Here is a 20666-nt window from a genome sequence, read left to right as displayed (position 1 = left end):
ATATTAGAAAGAAATTATGCAAAACTATAATGACATATACAATACAGTGTAGCGCAACACATAGAGCCAATATTACATGATCAGTGATGAATATGTTATGAAGCAGAATTATTTACTTGGATATAGATATATAGAGAGCAGCTTGTCACATATCTATGGTCCCAATGGTAAAAGACATGGAATCTGCTGGAGCAGTAAAAATAATAATAATTGAAAGCAACAAAAATAAGCTCTGCTTCCAGATATTACATAAAGACACAGCTGAATATAGGTGAGGAGAGCCAGAAAGATACATGTATTAATCAATCAATAAGAGGGGAGGGGAATATGTGGAAATAATGGGTGTAGACGGGCCACGCAGACCTGCAGGAACATGCCTGTACGCCTGTTCAGAGGTGTATCTATTGCATCTTCTACAGGACGGGTGCAAACATGTACTGAGGATGAGGATGTCTCATAAATCAGGCGGACATGCTGCTGGTACGGAGCTAGACAAGAGGTGATGGAGGTGGTACACAAGATTGACATGTTCAGAATGTCGACATGCAACATGTTGACTTTCACGTCGACAATGACATAATGACTATACTATGCTTGTCGACAACATGTCGACATTGGGATTTTGCACATACACCTAAACCTAATTGAACATGTCAACATTCAGACCAACTTTACTGAATATGTATATAGTGACTACATAGCAATGTGAAATATGTGTGCGCCTTTTTTATGGTGGGGCTCAATTTTCTCCCATTCTGTGACTAAACTCTGCATCAACCATAATCTGTTTGCTGAACCCCTGTAAACCCAATATCATACAGAAGCAGAAAGATGTATTAGTAATCTGAGTGACTGATTGACAATCCTTATCACTAGTATTAAGATGGCCATACACTGAATGATAATCGTCTGATGCGGCCTGTGAACGATAGCTCTGAATGATTATCATCAGTGTATGACCATGACTGACAATTGTTCAGTTCCTGAAAACAGCTGAAAAATGGTCGGGATCATTTGATTTTCAGACATGTCCAATCGTCCCAACCATTATTCAGCCGATGCCCATACATCATGCAGTGTATGGAGGCATGACCATTATTATTCAGTCTCTCGGAACCTCATCAGTTTCATCGTATTGTGTGGACCATTGTCTATGGCTAGTATTAGGCAGGTGTGACTTGGGTAGAGAAGCAAGATCGGTCTGCGTGGCTATAAAGATAGATAGAAAAACACATAGATTAAATAGATAGATGATAGACAGACAGACAGACATAGAGAGCTATAGACATTTTCTTGTGTGTCTATGCGTAGTTATCATTATCTTGACAGCTCAGCAGAGATACACAAATCTCACTTTTTGTGACAAAGCATAATAATACTTGTCACCTTTGGAAATGTTTACTGATTGCATATTCTCCTTGACAGGTCAATGTGTCCTCAGTTAACCTCACAACAAAGATTCTGAGGTTTCCAAATGTTCTGTTGAATAATTCATGTACAGGGGCATTTATTTACAACATTTAAATACATTTTTATACACTGGATAGTAGGAGCCACAGAGACCAAAATAAAACAATGGTGGCTGACTTAAAAAACAAAAATTAGTCATATAAATATATTAAGTCATATCTCACTTTTGTGATTTTTATAACATTGTTTCCCACCAAAGAACAACAGGCAGGCACCAGTATAGCTGCCATCAAGGAGTAAGCATTTAACTACAAGACAATGTGTGCTTATAAACATTCACAACAAGGAATGATTACTGAATTATTTGCTTGTAACCTAAACCTCTGCTGGATACTCTGTATTTACACTGCAAGACTATGGCATTGCATTTCATGTACATCAAAAAGAACATGAATATAATATTATATAACAAAAATAGATTTATGACTTTAATTTTGAAGGGAAGAAGCTTTCTCCTAAGTTAACCAAGTTTCATCAGAATCTGTTATGCATATGCTCCAAAAATTCAACAATATCAAACTTCATAATAATGGGTGATCTGACCCATAATGCACAGAGAGAGCAGGGGTAAACTGGACAGATCGTCATAGGTGGGATGTATCAACGTTAAAAATGCGGTAAAACCTCCGAACATGCCAAAGCTTTCTGAGGCAAAAGCAGGATTTGCAGGGTGGGGTTTCAGTATATGTGCTTTAACTAATTACGAATCTGGAATGTTTCAAGACATGAGTGGAGCTACTATGGCCGACCACCTCGGCCACCTTCTTGTACACTGTGCACTAAAGAGAAATACGTACAATAAATCAGACCCCATATCCGACCCCCTTGTCTCTCATCAAACTTCATAAGCCAAATTTAACAACCGTCATCTAACCTGCCTGCGGACCTGCGGAAACCTGTCTTCAGTGAGTCCCCTGCAGTCTCTTTCATAAGAGGTACCTGTACTCTGATTGGTGGATAGCGCCAGCCATCCACCAATTAGTGTGTGGAGACATTCCACCGCTGTCATTGTTGGATGGCTAAAGCCATCCACCAATCAGCACAATTTAGCCTAACTGCATAGATGGGCTGCTGCTGCTTTGCACGTACCTGACAGGGGATGTAGTTATATTACCACCGACATTGGAAGGCCGACCTGGGACTAAAGATAGGCATTGAAATCCTGACGCCCATCTTTAGCCCGACGACGAAATCCCGACGACCGGCATCCCGAACTAAGGTAAGCAGGAATTGTTAGCTCTTCGCCAAGAGGGGGGGAGGGTTAGGTTTAGGCACTCCCGGGGGGACTTAGGGTTAGGCACCCCCCCCCCCCCCGGGTGGGTTAGGCACCACCGGGGCAGGTTAGGCATCCCCTGGGGAGGGTTAGGTTTAGGGTGCGGGGAGGGGGGTTAGGGTTAGGCACCACCGGGAGGAGGGTTAGGCAACCCCAGGGAGGTTAGGGTTAGGCACCACCAAGGAAGGATTGGGGGGGGCAGAGGGGATAGATAGGGTACTTACGTGCCCCTGTAAGGATATGTCTTCTTCAAGCTCCCGGCGTCAGTATGAGAACCGGCGGCTATTCAGCCGTCGGTATTTCATACCGATTCCCTCTGATATAGGGGATCAGTTGTTATCCTAACAAAGCAGGCAAAGAAATCACTTGGTGCCTCTCCAGGCTCTTTATCTAGAAAGTTTGATTGGTCTATTATGAAATGGTAAAGATTCTAAAATCCGGCGATAATGTCTGGTTTTGCAGCAGAAATGCTCTTTCACTTATTCGTCTTATTTAACAAATGATTAACATTTGAGAAATCAGAGATTTCTCTGACGAAAACCTGCTCACCACCATCACCGTAGGCCTCTATGGGGATGATGAAATGACTCAATTCATCAAGCCCCTAAAGGCTTTATTGCTGTAAAGTAATGCCATCTTAGGAGGCTTCACTGGAACACTTGCCAGGTCACATCACTATACCCATGTGCCGTCATTAGCCACATATACACAATACATATTCTCCTAATGCTGCAGAGATAGACTGCTGAAGAAAGGCATTCTAACTATCCTACAGGAGGGGGGTGTTCGTCGGTCTCACCCAGCAGCCCAGGCATGATAAATAGTGTATTAGAATGATAGTTACCACCGCCCATAAGCTACAATGATAACAAGACTTCTAATACTAGCCCCATGATCTGTTGGGCCCAGAACAAAATGTTCCCCTTGCCCCTTTGATAAATAAGCTATGAGTATCACTATTAATCTTCGTACAATGTTTTACTGGATTTGAAACCCAGCCTGTGTCTCTTTGTGCAGCATTTAGGCATACCAAGCATTGTGTTGCAACCAAAACGCATGTATTAACATATGCTGCCCCTCCTCACCCTGAACTGAAAAGCAATGATGCGAGCAAATGTAAAATGTCATTGCAATAATAAAATAGTAAATATTGATTTTTATGCAAATTTACATCAGCATCAAACAGCAAACTAATCTACATGGCCTGGGGATATCTTTAAACAGAAACATAATTAGGCACATAAATTTCCTTTAAATCTTCGAAACACATGCAGTACCTCTCATATGAGCACAATTCATCTGAGCATCCTGTTATGTATTATGCAAGTCAGCTGGCAAAAATCTGCCTAGTAATCAAACGACTTTTATTATGATTATTATTGGTCATTGTGTGTAACATGCTGCTAACACTTAGAATTGGGAACCATCAAGAATGAATAACCTTCTCATCAGACTCCCAAATACACAGTGGTATGAGGTTCATTTATCTTGCAATGTGTCTAGCGTGCATATTTAGCAAGGCACCCTTGTTACAGACACATCTAATCTCAACAAACACTTCAACGGGAACACAAACATGCTGTACGCTATGCAACTAAAATAATTAGACACAAAGGCAGATATTTTACTTGGCGTACGCATTACCTCAACAAGGGGTGTTCTGTTCTGCATACAAAGTTAATATGTGCAAAAAAAAAGGTACCTGTTCACTTTAAAACGTACATAATGGCCACCATACCTTATGCAGGGCACATGGTGTTTGTTAATCTTTGGAGCCTACATAATTACCTGAACACAAGACTGTTACTTTGAATGGTGTGAAAATTAGACTTTTTTCAACCAACCTACATACTTTAAGGGCACCAACAAGCACATTTCCAGAAAACTTTCATTTCAGCAACTTAAGGAGGAGAAAAGAAGACTCTTTGTTGGAGGCACTCAGTGCCTCCAACAAAGAGTCTTCTTTTCTCTTCCTTCTCCTTATTGATACAGTTCTGACTCAGGGGAGCACCACCAACCAAAAATTAGGAGGCAACCACTGCTATTGCTTTGAAATTAAGTTGGTCTTTTACATATAATAATATAATATACCCTACTGTAATATTTTACATATTGAGTATATAGGCCCTGATTCAGAGCCGGATGCTCTGACCAGAGCGCTCGCTCTGAATCAGGGCCCACCTCCATAAATATGGAGCGTCCTCCTGGACGCTCGTATAGCTGTGGGTCACCACCCACAGCCTATACGAGCGTGCAGGATGATGGTCGCGATGGTCTTGACCATCGCGACCATCGCCAGTGCGAGCAGAAGCCTGCGGTTGAGTTTCTCAACCGCAAGGCCAGGAGTGATTTTGGCTCTATCAGAGCCAAAATCACTCCCACTGACATCACTAGTGATGTCAGTGGGGCCGGCTTCTGACGGTAGGCGTTCCCTTGGGAACGCCTCCATCTGGCAGGCACGCCCCCGGCACGCCCACCAAAGGGGGCGTGCTGTCAATCAACATCGACAGCACACCCCCTTTGATCAGACACAACGCGCGAAGGAAAGTCCTTCGCTCGTCGCGTCTCACGCATGCGCACGACGGAGCTCCCTCCATCGTGCGCATGCGCAGTGCACACCATCAACCCACTTGCGAGCGGACAGCCGCTCGCGAGTGGGTCTGAATCAGGCCCATAGTGCCAACCACTTTTTTGAATTGGCCAACTTAGATTGTTTTCTTCTAGTGCAGGTCCCAACCCTTCTGTCTCTATTTCAGCAACTTACCCTGCCACAAAGTTGCAGTAAAGGTGGCGAGAATGCATTCACCCCAGTGTAAGCCTGATCTCTGAGTTCCCTTTGCATAACTGAACATAAGCAAGGCAGTCCACCGACTCCACGGACACTGATGGCCATTCTGCCGTTTTAAGATGGTTATAAATTATGAAGAAATTCTAAATCTATGAGTAGACACATCTTAAAATTATAACAATAAATAAGGAAGCTAAACAAGCAAATACAAAAGATAAACTACAAAAAATGTCCATATATATTAAAATAGGTTATAAATCAGTCAGTCAACAGTTATATAAAGTTTATTTAAAAAGTATCCAATCAATTCTTTTCTTACATCTTGGACTAAAAAGGGATTTACTTAGAATTTTACTCTAATATCAAACAGAAAAAAACACTCTAAGACCCTTTGGTGTAGCGCTTATTCAATGCTAGAAAAAATTTATTACTAGTGTTTTGATGTCATTGGACAATACATGCTGTCACAATGTATTTACTATGGTGACCTTAGCACAAATGCAATTGCTAGTAAAAATGGTAGCGTTTGTTGTCACATTAGAAACAATACCTGCTTGGGAGATTTTAAGTATTTAAAATACTATGGGCCCCATTTAACAACAAAATGTATTACCAGCAGCATATTTTGTTTAGTATCACAGTGATACAAATGAATATGCCATTGGCATTAACATTACTCACCCTTCTGGTGAGGTCCAGCGACGTCCCCCTCCTTGGCGGAACCCTCTACTCTGTTGCTGGCAGCCCATCGCTGCCAACGACGAGCTGTAGTGCCATGTGTATGCGTGATGGCCAGTCTGCACATGCGAATTACACTTTCACCCAGAGTGGTCTCAGCAATGCCAATTTACGGGTTTTGCTGAACACAGAAAAGGCTGTTGTTGGGTCCCCATTGCCGGCAATGGGGACCTTATTGCTAACGACATCTATAGATGGTGTTTGCGGTACAGTTATTAAATACTGAAACAGGACATAATGCTAAATGGGGCACTATTATCCTCGCTGGCCAATTCAATTGGAGGGGTTTACCCTGCGCATTAAGTCCCAGAGGTGGAATTTTCCTCACAGTTTCAGGAGCTGTGAGGTAAAGTCTGCATTAAAATCCAGATTCTGAATGTTAACGTGCAGTTGAACCCACTGATTCCGCATTTTAATCAATGGGTTAGTGCCCGTTAATCCACTGTTTACCACGAAGGAAAAAGGCTACTTAATTGAATAGCTTTTCCCCATGTGGCGCAATCAATTAGCTGTAGGGTATAGCTCTTGGCTAATTGAATTTCCCCCTATATCTGTTTCCTTTATTGGAGATTTTGAATTTTTTCTCAACTTTATGTAAAATTTTCTACGATTTTCATGATAAAACTCTCATTTGCACTAACAGACAGACAGTTTTAGGTATTTCCCCTTTCAGACTTAAGATCCGGGAAATTGCCGGGTCTCAGTCCGACCCTGATGAAGGGCAGGGTTGTGGAGCACGGCACAAACCCGGGTCGATGTGCGCTCATGTGCAAAAAATCAGGTTTTTGCTCTGTGTGTGGAAGGGGTATATGTATTTTAAAATCATGGAAACACTTTAATTCTACACAGGTTAACTTCAATCAATTAATTACGTGACCTCTGAAAACAACTAATTGCTATAGGGTATATTTGTGAATATCTTATCAAAGGGGGCGAATATTTCTACAATTAACAATTGTCTCAGTTTATTCTACTAATAACAGTATTTTATTTATTTTTTCATTTTCCATTACAGAGTATTTTGTTGATCGGTGGTAAAGATTCCCAAAAATATAAATTTTCACATGAATGATATAAGAAAATAAGATGTGAGCCAAAGGGGGTGAACACTGAAAACACAATACATGCTCTCTTGCAAACTCTAGGTTGATAGCAAACAAGACTGTAATTACAGATCTCTAAAGGGCTGACACAAAAAGCAAAGCTCTGTAAACATCATTGGATCATTCAACAGACTCCAAAGTAGCCATTTGTGTCTAAAAACAACTAGTATGTCCTCTTCAGTGGTTACTGAAACCCCTTGTATGTTTGTTGCTTTGGACATGGAAATTAAATGACAAATCCACTTATGTTTCCATGCTTTCAAGGGGTCATTTCAGTGGCTCATTACAAAAGTGACAGTGTTTGAGGCACATCAAGACAGACACAAACCATGCACATAAGGGAGAACGCTGATTGGAATGGGATTGAAATGCCGGCGGCTGTTTAGCCACCGGTTCAAATCCCAACAGAGGCAGGTAAGTATGCTAACCTCCCCTGCCCCCCCCAACCCTAACTCTCCCTTAGTGGTGCCTAACCCTAACCTCCCCCCAGAGTGCCTAACCTTAACCTCCCCCCAGAGTGCCTAACCCTAACCTCCCCCTGGGGGTGCCTAACCCTAACCTCCTCCCGGGGGTGCCTAATCCTAATGCTAACCCCGCTAACTGCCCAAACCTAACCCTCTATCCCGCGGCTAACAGGACGGGCTCCCCGGATTTACCTCGTTTGGGCATGCGTCGTCCCGGCGTCGGGATTATGATAGACGTCAGTATTTCGATGCCTATCATAAATTCCTAGCCGGCATACTGCTGTCAGGATTGTGACTGGCAGCCTTGCAGCTGCCAGTCACGTAACTACATACCCGCTGATTGAGCCCCTGTGCAGTATTAAGAGTCACACTACTATGGTTTTCCATTATTTTATGGCCAGTTGAAGACCCAAAGTTGTAACAAAGGGAGAGATCTGTAACTGTTCATGTTTATCAAGGAGAGAATGTCCCTCAAGGAGAGGATGGTCAGGCTACCGGTTGGTCACTATGGCCTGAAGTCACTGCTGCCCTGATGGCCAACCTATGGAGGGCCATCCCTTCCTTGAATAGGAGAGGATGGCCCTCCATAGGTCGGTCATCAGGGCAGCAGTGACTTCGGGCTGTAGTGACCAACCAGTAGCACGACACTGCCTGATGGCCAGACATGGAGTAGCTGATATTCGTGCTAGAATTATTGAGCATATTCCTTCTAATAATAGAGGTGGTAATAGGTCTAAACATCTAATGCAATTGGAATGTCGCTGGATAGATAGATTAGATACCCTGGCCCCCAAGGGACTGAATTAAACATTAGGGCTTCAATGCTTTTTATGATTTCTTCATTGTCCTATAATCGTATATATTTTTTTTAATATTCTATCATTATATATTCGTTGCCTCATCATATCTGTTGCTATAATATGTCCTTCTTACAGTTATGTTGTTTGCTACAGGACTTTAATGATAATTAGAATATTAACAATGTTGGATTACGTATTATATGATGACTGTAATTACGTGATACTGTGTTTTTAAACTGTCTTTTGTTATTGTGTATAGGTCACCATAGTTACGGGAGGTGTGATCGGGGGCTCTCTTCTGGACGTCGCAGCACCTTGACGTCAATGCTACCGCGACGCCTGATGTGCGTCGCATGACAATGTAGACGGACGGGCAGCGGTCCAGGAGAGTGCACTTTTGGGGATAATTGTCTAATGTTATGGTGTATACATATTACACGATTGTATGTGTCACTTTATCCCTGATGACGGGCATTTGTTATATATATATATTATATATTTTTTATATATATATATATATATATAAAGCACTAATCCACGGCACTCACCATTCCTGGATTTGGGGTGCAACATGGTATGTGACCACATTTTTTAAATAGAAATCACAGGGGCTCTGCACTCACCATAATAACTAAAAATAATAATACTAAACATAATAAACAGTGAAGCTTTGGTTCATGAATTGATCAATGCATTTAAGCTTGCAGCCCCCGTCACGGGACCCCACTTTACTGCAAGTCCCTACTCTATTGCTCAAAATTATAACACGGACATAGCCATCACATTAGTGTTAAACTCAGGGTATGCTATGGCTATGTCCATGTTATAATTCAGAGCAATATTTATTGTTTATCATTATTTATTATTATTGTTAGTTATTATGGTGAGTGCAGAGCCCCTGTGATATATATATATATATATATATATATATATATATATATATATATATAATCTCCTCACAGCAGAACAGAAAATATAGCTAGGAGTATAGAGCAATAGTATGCTCAGGAGACTCTTTTCATTTACTAATACCACATTCTGTGGGAGAAGAGCTCATAGGGACTTGTAATCATTAATGCACCTCGGCAGACAGGGGAGTCAGGCAATACTCCTCACAGAACTCACCTCAGGAGAGGGACTTTCATTCCGCACTACTCCTGCAAAAGCCGCTCCCACATTCTTAAGTTACACAGAGAACTCTGCACTATATTATGTGAGCCTCTATTAAATTCACATCCTAAGAAATACACAGTGGAGACTTATCTGTATACAGAGTTACAAATAATAATATTAATTATAGTTGGAGAACACACTTGGGGGTCTATGTACTAAAGCTTGATGAGATATAAAATTGTGAGAGAAAAAGTATTAACCAATCTGCTCCGAACTGTCATTTTTCAAACACAGCCAATAATATGCAAGTTAGAAGCTGATTAGTTAGTGCTTTATCTCTCACAATTTTTGCTCTCTCCAGTCTTTGATAAATTCCCCCCATGGACTTAAAAAGTCAGTGACTTACTATCTATATAAAGGATAAATACTATCTTAATTACTGTGATGTGCGGTGAGGTGAGGCAGAGCCTTTCCTGTCATACTTGGGTATACTCCAGAGTTTTGACTATAAAAATAAGAAACATTTAAAGAAAATATTATAAATATCATCTTTGTATTATTCTAATAATTGTTATAATCAAAACTCTGGAGTAAATTGTGTATGGCAGGTGAGGCACTGCCTCCCCTGTCTACCTTTTCTGTACATCCCTGATCAAAACTCACCAAATTTCCAGCACTAAATACTGTACTGCACTTTTGTATAATGCCCACATGTACCCTCAGGTCCATATATGTATCTGTAAATCTGGCTCTGATACTAGCCAGTGCCTCCCCAGCCATTTATCTCACCACACATCACTGACTACTGTATATACAGTCAGGTGCATAAATATTGGGACATTGACAGAATTTTCATATTTTGGCCTCTATTCACCACCACAATGGCTTTGAAATGAAACAAACAAGATGTCCTTTAACTGTAGACTTTCAGATTTAATTTGAGGGTAATTACATCCAAATCAGGTGAACGGTGTAGGAATTACAACAGTTTCTATATGTGCCTCCCACTTTTTAAGGGGCCAAAAGTAATGGGACAAACTAAACAATCCTAAATCTAACTTTCACTTTTTAAACTTTGTTGCAAATCCTTTGCAGGCAATTACAGCCTGAAGTCTGGAACGCATAGACATCACCAGACGCTGGGTTTCATCCCTGGTGATGCTCTGCCAGGCCTCTACTGCAAATGTCTTCAGTTCCTGCTTGTTCTTGGGGCATTTTCCCTTCAGTTTTGTCTTCATCAAGTGAAATTCATGCTCAATTGGATTCAGGTCAGGGGATTGATTTGGCCATTGCATAACATTTCACTTTTTAGCCTTAAAAAACTCTTTGGTTGCTCTTGCAGTATGCTTCGGGTCATTGTCCATCTGCACTGTGAAGCGCCGTCCAATGAGTTCTGAGGCATTTGACTGAATATGAGCATATAATATTACCCGAAACACTTCAGAATTCATTCTGCTGCTTCTGTCAGCAGTCACATCATCAATAAATACAAGGGAATCAGTTCCATTGGCAGCCATACATGCCCACACCATGACACTACCACCACCATGCTTCACTGATGAGGTGGTACGTTTTGGATCATGAGCAGTTCCTTTCCTTCTCCATACTCTTCTCTTCTCATCACTCTGGTACAAGTTGATCTTTGTCTCATCTGTCCATAGGATGTTGTTCCAGAACTGTAATGGCTTTTTTATATGTTGTTTGGCAAACTCTAATCTGGTCTTCCAATTTTTGAGGCTCACCAATGGTTTACATCTTGTGGTGAACCCTCTATATTCACTCTTGTGCAGTCTTCTCTTGATTGTTGACTTTGACACATATACACCTATCTCCTGGAGAGTGTTCTTGATTTGGCCAACTGCTGTGAAGGGGTTTTTCTTCACCAGGGAAATAATTCTTCTGTCATCCACCACAGTATTTTTCCGTGGTCTTCCAGGTCTTTTGGTGTTGCTGAGCTCTCCGGTGCATTCTTTCTTTTTAAGAATTTTCCAAACAGTTGATTTGGCCACACCTAATGTTTTTGCTATCTCTCTGATGGGTTTGTTTTGATTTTTCAGCCTAATGATGGCTTGCTTCACTGATAGTGACAGCTCTTTGGAGCTCATATTGAGAGTCGACAGCTACTGATTCCAAATGCAAATGTCACGCCTAGAATAACTCCAGACCTTTTACCTGCTTATTTGATAATGACATAACGAGGGAATAGCCCACAACTGTCCATGAAATAGCTTTTGAGTTGATAGTCCCATTACTTTTGGCCCCTTAAAAAGTGGGAGGCACATATAGAAACTGTTGTAATTCCTACATCGTTGACCTGATTTGGATGTAATTACCCTCAAATTAAATCTGAAAGTCTGCAGTTAAAGCACATCTTGTTTGTTTCATTTCAAAGCCATTGTGGTGGTGAATAGAGGCCAAAATAGGAAAATTCTGTCAATGTCCCAATATTTATGCACCTGACTGTATACATAACTATAACACACACACACACATACACACACACACACACACACACACTCCACCGAGGGCTACCACCTAAGAATACCTCTAGTTGAAATACACCTGCATACAACAATACTCATAACAAAAATATCATAATTTTATAGAACCTGCCAAAGATTACAGGACTGACTAATGTGCCTCATCTTTACCCGCTTGTACAATATTGCTGTATAGACTGGCTGATGTAATTATAGCCTATCAGGGGTCTATTTACTAAGCAGTGTTAGGAGACAGAGTGAAAAGTGTTAAGAAAGTGATAAGGTGCCAGCCAATCAGCTCCCAACTGTCTGCTCGGAGCCCTATGGGGCTGCAAGCACTTTGGTGCAAGTTCAGACTGCTGTAAAGTGTGGCTATTGCCGTGATGACTCGCACCCGCAAGATCATAGCGGCTAACTGGATCGAGCCCTAAGTTGAGAACTGTGAAATATTAATCTATTCCGTCCTTACAGTATTAGTTCCATAGTTCCAGTATAATAAACTGCAATATTTTTTGTGGGTGTGAATAACATATATAAATGTTTACTGATTGCAATAATGTATTGTGACTTGAATGACCAAAGCTACCTGAAGAATAATTCCCTTGATCAATAGAAGTTTATTTAAACCCGTATTTTTATTGTGTCTTGGGTTTGGTTGCCTTCACCCTCTGCCAAGGAAGAAAGAGAAAGCATCCCTGTAGCAATGTACCCAATTCTCCGAACCTACCTAATCCACCGGACATCCTTGGTTAGTGCCACACTAAAGCGGGGGCCTGTTACATGTATATAGCCCGGATGATGGGTTTCATTGGCGGGTGCAGCTGTATAGGTGAATTGGTATCAGATACCAGTTTGTGTTTTAAAGCATAGAGTACTGGGAGGCAAGAAGAGGAGCGAAAATATATTCTGCAAGGTGGCTTCCTAATAACGTGATAGGTAGTTACTGAGTTGCTAGCTTTGTTCGAAAAATACACTGACTATAATCTCTGGTGTAATGGTATTATTACACAAATCTTAGGTCATTACCAAACTGTCATTTAAATAGAAGTTCTATATTGGACAAGTATGGAAACAAGCATTCAAATTGTACTCTGTACACATTCATGTAAGCCTCCTGTGTGCTTTACCCATTGGCGTGTGTGATTAATATAAGTGTAAAGCAAAGTAAAACCCATTCTACTCTATATGGCCATACACTTTTGCACTGAAACATATGGATGGTGCTTGCTCCACATCAGTAAGCTGACATCCTGTCCTTGATACAGAGAACTGCGATTGCAAATGTCCTGCCCTCACTACTAGGATACCAAGAATAGTATAGTATACTGGACTCAACCTCCCTCAAAGATACCAAAGTTTTACTAATGGCAATACACACAAACAGGCCTTTCAATGTCCTTAGTTGCAATCAAATGTAAGTAATTTTACTACACCCCTCATGAAGTAATCAACGGATATGGCATTAATAGAATTTTTATTAACTACTTTTCTACGCAATACACAAAACAATATATAATGCTGTATACACTAAAAAATTATTTTCTTTAGCTTTACAGTCCTTTTATTAGAAGTGTTACCTGATATAAAGGGCATGATTCTATTCTACACGATGTGAATAGCGCCGGGAATCAGCTCCCGGAGCTATTCAATACACCGCGCAGCTAACCCCGACTAAGGATTTATTTTCGCATCCCCCGAGTGATGCGAGCAGAAATCCGACAAAAGTCCCGGCGCGAGGCTGTATTCTGCCCTTCGCGCCTGGAAAACAGCATCACGCCGGGAAGTTAGGTCGGGGAATGGCCGTTCTCGCGCCTAAAAACCCTGTTTAAGGCGCGAGAACGATCCTTCCCCGACCTAACATCGCGATGGATTGAATAGCTCCGGGAACTATCTCCTGGCGCTATTTACATCGCGCTCAATTGAATCAAGCCCCAATGATTTCATAATTCCTACACAAGCAGCATTTCATAAAATTCATTACACATTACTTATGACTTTGTCAGAACATTCAAAAGTACTTTTATGCATAAGTATCATGTTATAAATAAAATGACAAAGATCAGAATGCGCAGAAAATGCCTTAAAAGATGCCAATGCACATAAAGATTTAGCTTGCCAAGTAGGTTGTCTGCCCTAATTATCCATAAATCACAGCTTGTATAGGCCCTAAAAATATGTATATTGTTCAACTGAATTTTCAGTTGTTTGTGCAAGAATGCATGGCATTAGCCACATAAAGGAACCTCACCCCGTGCTAAGTGCCGGACATGCTGAGTTACGGTATGCCCGACACTTGCGTCCACCCCCAAAGCCCTACTTTACATGGATTTCGTCTCGCACCTCAGGAAGGTGAGAGTAGAAATCTGCGATAAGCGCAGACTCAGGGCTGGTCGCCCACAACAAATGAATTAGCTCATGGCCACTTTAGATGGGAGCTAATTCTGAAAAGCAACTGACTCCCCCCTTTAATGTTAACGTGGTGATTCTTTTTTTTTTTTTGTTCAAATTAGACAACAAAAATCCCAAAGAGACTGTATCTAGTGATGGGAGTAAAGACAGTTTACAATGAATAAACGGACTTGATTAAGAATTGCGGATCAGGCAAAAAGGCTGCAATCTGCAGATTTCATTCCAATTTCATAAAAGTAAAAAAAAAAAAAAAAAAAAAAAGGGAAAATTAATATTTTACCTTGGCTTCCACATTTAGAAGATCTTCCTTTTGGTGAAGGGAGTAATAACAGTTCCAAGGATTGCACTGAAGTTCCCTTTTCTCGTTTGTCTTCAGGCAGTGGTAGTGGGTCTTCCGAAATGTGGGGCTTCTTTTTTTCCGCTAGCATACTGCCAGCAGCACGTGCAGCAACTTCCTTAAGTAATGCTGCAGAAGAAGTCATAGACGCCAGGGAAAGGAATGGGCCAGCTGGGGAATGACGCTCTTGCCCTGATGTCATGCCTCGCTCGCTGACTTTCTTGGACAAAGCCGCTAAAGTGGAACTAGCTGATTGGGAACTAAATGGGGAAGTGAAGGACTCAAACCTCAGGGTTTCTTCAGTCCTCAATTGGGATTGGTCTTGAAGCACAGCATTAGCAGCAGCTTTTAATTTAAGGATTGCAGAATCCGGGGACAGGCCACATGTGTTATTTGCGTTTTGTAGCCATTTATCCTGGCTCCAAATACACCGGTTAATTGGTATGCCTCCATAATGATCACTGTGCTCCTGCTTTTCAGCTAGTTTTCGGGCAAGAACACTTAGTTGCTTTGCATGGTGAGAAGAAGAAGAAAACTGAAGACCTTGCGATTCTTCTCTGCCATTTGTAGAGACTTCTGATCCTATTTGGACAGAGCCAGCCTCAAGCAGCCGCCGCAGATTGCTACTTAATGGCTTGTTTGCACCACCTTGTTCATCCTCATCCATTGAGGACGTCGAAGTTGACAATTGTGTCTTACACAGACCAGTATCTTTAAAAAGGTCATTTTCCAAATTTCCCAAATCAGTGCTCAAACTTGGAGTAGCACTCCCTAAAGACGTATCGGGAGATGTGGGTGACTCTCGCCCTTGGTCGGCAGGAGACAATTTAAAGTGATCTTGTACGTCACCATAAGAGTCTTCAGATGGGGTTTCTGAATTTGGCCCAAACCAGTTGTCTTCTTCACTGGCTACTCCTTCCACTTCTTCCCGTCTGGTGCCATCTGTAAGGAAAGCAATGGCTGTGTTACAAAATCTTTGGGTTTTCTTAAATTGCCTAAAGTTTTGATAATATAAAGTATAACAGGACACAGTGTTTGTGATGTAAATAGATTTGGACTAGAAGCTAAAAGTGAAATAATTTATAATTTTCAGAAAAAGAGGATACACCCAGCGCTAGGCAAGCAGAAAGATCAAGTATTAATGCAGCAGTAAAGGAAAGAGGTAATTGCCAACCTCACTTACAAAAACAAAACAATTGTCTACTGCGCTTTAATACTTAAGTTGGGACATTAGTATAAACAACTTATAAACTTATATGTGTGAACATTTATTCAATAATAAACAGTTATTATGACAAAAAAACATAAAACAAATTATATACTAAAACAATTTACACATAAATCTAGTAGTATCTCATATGAAAATAACTACAGTCGAATTCACATTATGAGCATATTCCCATTACCTAAAAAATTGTAACAACAATAAAAAAGAGTTAATCAGACTCTCTACATATTATTAAATGGGAGCAATAATTCCAATATGAAGCAGCTGTATCTTGGCAATATAAAAAGTCAAATGTTACTGTTGCTAGTAACTAATTCCAGATTGTGGTTTAATTGTATCCACATAGCTGATACTGTTGCAATTGGTATCTAGGTGCTGATTCCCTGGAGACTCTCTCTGGCAAACATGAAATTTGCGGCTTAAAAACCGCAAGTTTTAGATGGAGAAAAATTAGCCCATCACACTAAGATATTATAGTCACTATTATATTGGCCAGACCCAATAGGTGTGTAATAATTGTGCCGTCTTATATAGCCCAACGTGCAGTATGTGTCACCTCAGGTCATCAGCTGCTGGTAGTCCCGTATATGTGCACACCGGTGGGCGGGGTCTTCTCAGTATTTATCACAGACAGCCCGTACCTTGCACTGTACCTGTAAAATGGCTTGGACACAACATAGGAAGATGGCTTGGTGTAATAAACCACCGCGGTCACGACGACTCCTATCTCTGTGTTGTATTTGTGGCATAGGAGATATAACGGGTAATAGCCAGCAAGAAATCGTTATGATCCCGACAGCGACATGGGTGAAAATCCCGATCATCCCTAAGGTAAGTATTGACTAACCTAATTCCCTCCCCTAACCCTCCCTTAGGTGTGCCTAGCCCTAACCTTCCCCCCAGTGCCTAACCCTAATCTCCCCTCGAAGTGCCTAAACCTAACCCCCCCTTCCCCGCCGCCTAAACCTAAGTCCCACGAGGGGGTGCCTAACCCTAACTCCCCCTTTCCCGACGCCTAAACCTAACCTCCCCAAGAAACTTAAACCTAACCCTCCCCCACGTGGCTATCCGTGCTCGGCGTCCCTTCGATCGGGCTGTTGGGATTAGGTCCGCCGGCTTCCCGACTGCATACCACCAGCAAGAGGTGACCACGTGTAGCAGCACTGTAATCGCGGTCAGTTCCCGTCTCCACAGCAGCCTGGCGGCATGGAACTTGTAGCGAGTGTGGAGCTTGTAGCGGGCACTTGTCAATGGCTGTGTGTCAATCTGGAGCAGGCAGCTGGACTCAGATCGAATCCCTGGTGTTCCTGTAGGAGAGCAGCAACACGTTTCGGCTACCACCGTAGCCCTTTTCAAGCTGGAATGCCAATATGAATGATAAATACTGAAAAGACCCCGTCCACCGGTGTGCACATATACAAGACTACCAAAGGCTGATGAGCTGAGGTGACACATACTGCACTTTGGGCTATATAAGACGGCACAATTGTTACACACCTATTGGGTCTGGCCAATATAATAGTGACTATAATATCTTAGTGTGATGGGCTAATTTTTCTCCATCTGAAATCAAAGGGAAAGCTGGTTTTAAAGCCACAAATTTCATATGTTTGCTAGAGAGCATCTCCAGGGAATCAGCACCTAGATACCAATTGCAACAGTATCAGCTATGTGGATACAATTAAATCACAATCTGGAATTAGTTATTAGTAACATTTGACGTTTTATATTGCCAAGATACAGCTGCTTCATTTTGGAATTATTACTCCCATTTAATAATATATACAGAGAGTCTGATCAACTCTTTTTTTATTGTTGTTACAATTTTTTAGGTAATGGGAATATGCTGATAACGTGAATTCGACTATAGTTATTTTCATATGAGATACTACTAGATTTATGTGTAATTTGTTTTAGTATATATTTTATGTTTTTACTTTTTTGTCATAATAACTTTATTATTGAACAAGTTGTTTTGTGGTAAACTAATGTCCCAACTTAATTATTAGAGCGCAGTATACAATTGTTTCATTTATAATCTTGCAGTGGAAACAAATCATTTTACAGAGCAAGTTTACTTTTCAAATGGCCTCTGAATTATTGACATGTACAGATATTCTTATACAGCATTTCTGTTTTTTAGCCTTAACACACAAACACACCCGTCTAGACAAAGACTGCAATTTACCATAATGGTCAGGGATGTCTAGCTATGCACAAAGGGCCTGATTCAGAGACAGACACAGCTATTGCGAGTGGCCAGGATGATGGTCGCAATGGTCAAGATCATCGCGACCATCGGGCTTGCGACGAGACACTTGTGGTAGGGTCTCGTGACCGCAAGCCCCAGAGAGCTTCTGGAAGCCATCGCTCGGGGTCTCGCACCAAAGGGGGCGTGCGGTCGATGGTGAGTGACAGCACGCCCCCTTTGGTGGGCGTGCCTGCCCAGACGGAGGCGCTCCCATGGGAATGCCTACCGTCTGGGTCCGGCCAAATAGAGCCGAAAGCTCTATTTGGCCGTCTGATAGAGCCAAAAGCACTCCTGGGCTTGCGGCAGCGAGACCCTACCGCAGGGTCTCGTCGCAAGCCCGATGGTCGCGATGGTCTTGACCATCGCGACCATCTTTTTAGCCACTCGCATAATCTGTGGGTGGTCACCCACAGCTATGCAAGCGGCCAGGAGGCCGCTGCATTTTAAGCTAGGCCGGCCCTGATTCAGAGCGAGCGCTCTGGTCAGAGCGTCCGGCTCTGAATCAGGCCTTATTTCTGTACACTGAAGGAGCAATGTCTTCAAGTAACAGTTGATAAGTATAGAAAAAAAAAACCTTCCATCTGCATGTAAAACCTTTTAGGACGCCTTAATGCTATGCGGTTTTTAAGCATGTTAAAATGTAAGAAAATAAAGCAGCATTTGTTTATGAACGTATTTAATGTGCATTAAATTGTGTTAACAAATGCGTTCCATCTGCATTATATATGCACGTGACAAAATAGCAAGGGTATAAATAGCATCTCCTTCAGTTTACAATGGACTCACATTGAGATGAATGCACATTTTCAACTGAGAGTCAGAGATACTGACAATAGAACAATCATTGACACAGCAGCATAACACGTATATAGTCTACATATATCTATGGGCCATTCCACAGAAAGTGAAACCAAACTAACAAAAAATTTTTTTTTTTCGCAAAATCATTGCTTCAAGGATAACATCAGTGTTTCCTGTACTGTTGAAGAGATATGTGACAACACTAGTATTTCTGTAAATGCTAATCCTGAAGCTAGCTACTATTGGAAACGAATGCACTTGAATAGCAGTATTTCAAGAGGAAGTTTAAAAGGTTTGTTATGACTCAATAATAATATCAATTTTTGCACACATACATTTACTACTAATATATATATATATATATATATATATATATATATATATATAAATAATTGTGTGACTTACATTCATGCTACATTAGAAAATGCACGTCCCTTTCCATCACTCTGGATGTCCCACTCCGTCACCAAAACAATTTGTTTTATTTTGTACAAAGAACAAATGCACAAAAATTTAGATCAATATATACAAAAATCAGAGCCCAGCCTGGTCTAATTTCACAGAAGATTAATGTTATGTTACCTCGGAAGGATTTTGTATTTTGTCTGAGTTCCGTTCTATCATAAGTACATCGTATTTTTTATTTTTTTTTGCAACAATTATTAACTTTTTTTTTTACTTTTAGCTTACTACAATCAACTTTAAGTTTTAACTAATTTATGACAAAAGAAAAGTTCTAGATACATTATTCAATCTTATTCATGAAATGGGACTCAATTATAAATGTATCCAAATGTCCTATTCCGTCACATGGAACGGCCCCTGTCGATAGATATATACTGTATATATACATACACACACAAACACACTACAAGCCCTCCACTGGCTCCCTTTCCCTTTTAGAACCCAATTTAAGGTTCTTACAGTCGCTTATAAAGCCCTCACCCAATCTTCTCCCATATACATCTCTGATCTCATCTCCCTTCACTCTCCTCATGGTCGCAGATACAGTATTTTGAAGTTTTTGACCTCTAATTAGGCCTTTCTCAAAAAATGCGATCCAAACACATATACATGGTCATATCATATGCAGTAAAGCAACAACGGCAGCAGCATATACAGCAGCATATACACCACACCGGGCCCCAGTATATATACTCACCCATTACATCTCATCTATTACACTAATAAGATCAACTGCAAAAACAGGTGAAATAATCCACTAATGGACATATCAGTATCCATAATCAGAACCACCACGGTGGACAGGGGCACCTCACTTACCTAAGTATCGATCACCTGCATCCAGCGTGTATATCAGAGTCATGGCATTGCCAGCACCCTTAGCTGACATCACGCGTCCCAGCATGCAAAACTCTTTCCCTCACTGTTACGTTCCACGTACTTGAGT

General features: G+C 41.2%; 1 protein-coding gene across 2 annotated transcripts in view; it reads right to left on the bottom strand.

The window, feature by feature from the left end:
- The window catches only part of ZNF827 (zinc finger protein 827), a 221367-nt gene that overhangs the window by 113612 nt on the left and 87089 nt on the right, over positions 1-20666 (bottom strand). For both annotated transcript variants that reach the window (XM_088448431.1, XM_088448432.1), the window contains exon 2: positions 14919-15917. In XM_088448431.1, coding sequence (XP_088304557.1) covers positions 14919-15917 — 999 coding nt within the window. The remainder of the gene's footprint in view (positions 1-14918; positions 15918-20666) is intronic.

This window comes from Taudactylus pleione, unplaced genomic scaffold (genome assembly GCF_031769625.1).
Source record: "Taudactylus pleione unplaced genomic scaffold, aTauple2 ptg000021l, whole genome shotgun sequence".
NCBI lineage: Eukaryota > Metazoa > Chordata > Amphibia > Anura > Myobatrachidae > Taudactylus > Taudactylus pleione.
Note: the sequence above shows the minus strand (reverse complement) of the source record. Positions and strands in the feature narration are given on the sequence as shown.